The following is a 2105-nucleotide window of genomic DNA, read 5'->3' as shown; positions in this document are numbered from 1 at the left end:
CTCCCATAGGATCCCGATCCCCCATAAGATCCTGATCCACTCCCTTGGGAACCCGATCCCCCATGAGATCCTGATCCACTTCCCAGGGATCCCGACCCCCCATAAGATTCCAATCCACTCCCCTGGGATCCTGATCCCCCATAAGATCCTGATCCACTTCCCAGGGATCCTGACCCCCCGTAAGATCCCGATCCGCCCCCGTAGGATCCTGAATCATCCCCGTAGGACTCAGGGAGCCCGTAGGATCCTGAGCTGCTCCCGTAGGAGCCTGATCCCCCATAGGATCCTGATCCGCTGCCTGCTTGGGATCCGCTGCCTGCTTGGGATCCGCTGCCCCCCTGGGAGCCAGGTCTGCCTGATCCGGACCCAATTCCCCCGTGGGATCCTGGTCTACCCCCATGGGATCCTGGTCTGCCCCCATGGGATCCGGGTCTGCCCGATCCAGATCCACTTCCCCCCTGGGATCCTGGTCTTCCAGATCCGCTGCTCCCCTGGGAGCCAGGTCTCCCCAATCCTGAACTGGATCCTCCATATGATCCCCCATAGGATCCTGGCCCACCTCCGTAGGATCCAGATCCTCCATAGGAACCGGATCCTCCATAGGATCCAGATCCCCCATAGGATCCTGACCCGCCCCCGTAGGATCCAGATCCGCTTCCTCCTTGGGATCCGGGTCTGCCTGATCCCAATCCAGCCCCGGATGATCCCGAACTGGATCCTCCCTGAGATGAGCTGGGTCTGCCCGATCCGAATCCGCTTCCCCCTTGGGATCCAGGTCTGCCTGATCCAGATCCACTTCCTCCTTGGGATCCAGGTCTGCCTGATCCGGATCCAGTTCCATAGGATCCTGAACTGGATCCTCCATAGGAGCTGGCTCCCCCATGGGATCCGCCTCCCCCATATGAGCTGGGTCTCCCATAAGACCCAAGTCCGTAGGATCCCGGTGGCCCATGGGATCCCGGTGACACGAAGGATCCTGAGCCATCCCCGGAGGATCCCGGTCTGCTCCCATAGGATCCTGGCTTGCCCCCAGAAGATCCTGGTGACACGTAGGATCCCGAAGAGCTTCCACCTCCCTGGGAGACTCCTGAGCCGCTGTAGGATCCCGATCCACCCCCATAGGATCCCGATCCGCTCCCATAGGATCCTGAATTGCCAGAGGATCCCGATCCAGCATAGGATCCCGATCCACCTCCATAGGATCCTGATCCGCCATAGGATCCCGATCCGCCATGGGATCCCAATCTGCCTCCATAGGATCCGCCCATGTCCCCGTCCATCTGGGGGCTGAGGAATCCAGCGGGATCCTTGCAGGGATCCACCCCGGCTGTCAGCGGGGCCAAGCGGGATCCCGAGTCGCAGCGGACGAAGGCATCTGGGCCAAAAGGGGGGGGTGAGCAGCTCCAAGGGCATCCCAGTCCATCCCAGTAACCCCCCATCCCTGTCCCATCCATCCCTGTCCCTCCCAGTTCCCATCCCAGTCCCTCCCAATCCATCTCAGTCCTTCCCAGTCACCCCCAGTCCATCCCAGTCTTCCTCTTCCCCACAGTCTCCCTCCCAGTCCCTCCAGTCTCTATCCCAGTCTCCCCAGTCCCTTCCAGTCCCCTCTAGTCTCTCCCAGTTCCTCCCAGTCACCTTCCCAATCCCCTGGGTGGGAAGGAGAACCCAGTCCCCATCCCAGTCCCTCCCAGTATACCCCAGTCCCCATCCCAGTCACTATCCTAGTCCCCTAGGTGGGATGGTGAACCCAGTCTCCATCCCAGACCCCATCCCAGTCTTTCCCAGTATACCCCAGTCCCTCCCAGTACACCCCAGTTCCTCCCAGTATACCCCAGTCCCTCCCAGTACACCCCAGTCCCCATCCCAGTACACCCCAGTCCCCATCCCAGTCCCCTAAGTGGGATGGTGAACACAGCCCTCATCCCAGTCCCTCCCAGTATATCCCAGTCCCCATCCCAGTCCCTCCCAGTATATCCCAGTCCCTCCCAGTACGCCCCAGTCCCACCTGGGAGGCACAGGCAAAGCAGCAGGAGCCGGAGGGCCAAGGGCAGGCGGGGGCCGGCCATGGCCGGGGACATCGGGGACATCGAGGACATGGCGAGAGC

The 2105-nt window shown here is 61.7% G+C and overlaps 1 protein-coding gene across 1 annotated transcript in view; it reads right to left on the bottom strand.

The window, feature by feature from the left end:
• Nucleotides 1-2096, bottom strand: part of LOC104128336 (keratin, type I cytoskeletal 9-like) — an 8376-nt gene extending 6280 nt beyond the window's left edge. Inside the window, exons 1-2 of the mRNA XM_035896591.1 lie at nt 2006-2096; nt 560-1375 (exon numbers count right to left, since the gene is read on the bottom strand). Coding sequence (XP_035752484.1) covers nt 560-1375; nt 2006-2096 — 907 coding nt within the window. The remainder of the gene's footprint in view (nt 1-559; nt 1376-2005) is intronic.
• Nucleotides 2097-2105: the final 9 nt, after the last annotated feature.

The sequence above is a fragment of the Egretta garzetta genome, unplaced genomic scaffold (assembly GCF_000687185.1).
Source record: "Egretta garzetta isolate BGI_Z169 unplaced genomic scaffold, ASM68718v1 scaffold266, whole genome shotgun sequence".
NCBI lineage: Eukaryota > Metazoa > Chordata > Aves > Pelecaniformes > Ardeidae > Egretta > Egretta garzetta.
Note: the sequence above shows the minus strand (reverse complement) of the source record. Positions and strands in the feature narration are given on the sequence as shown.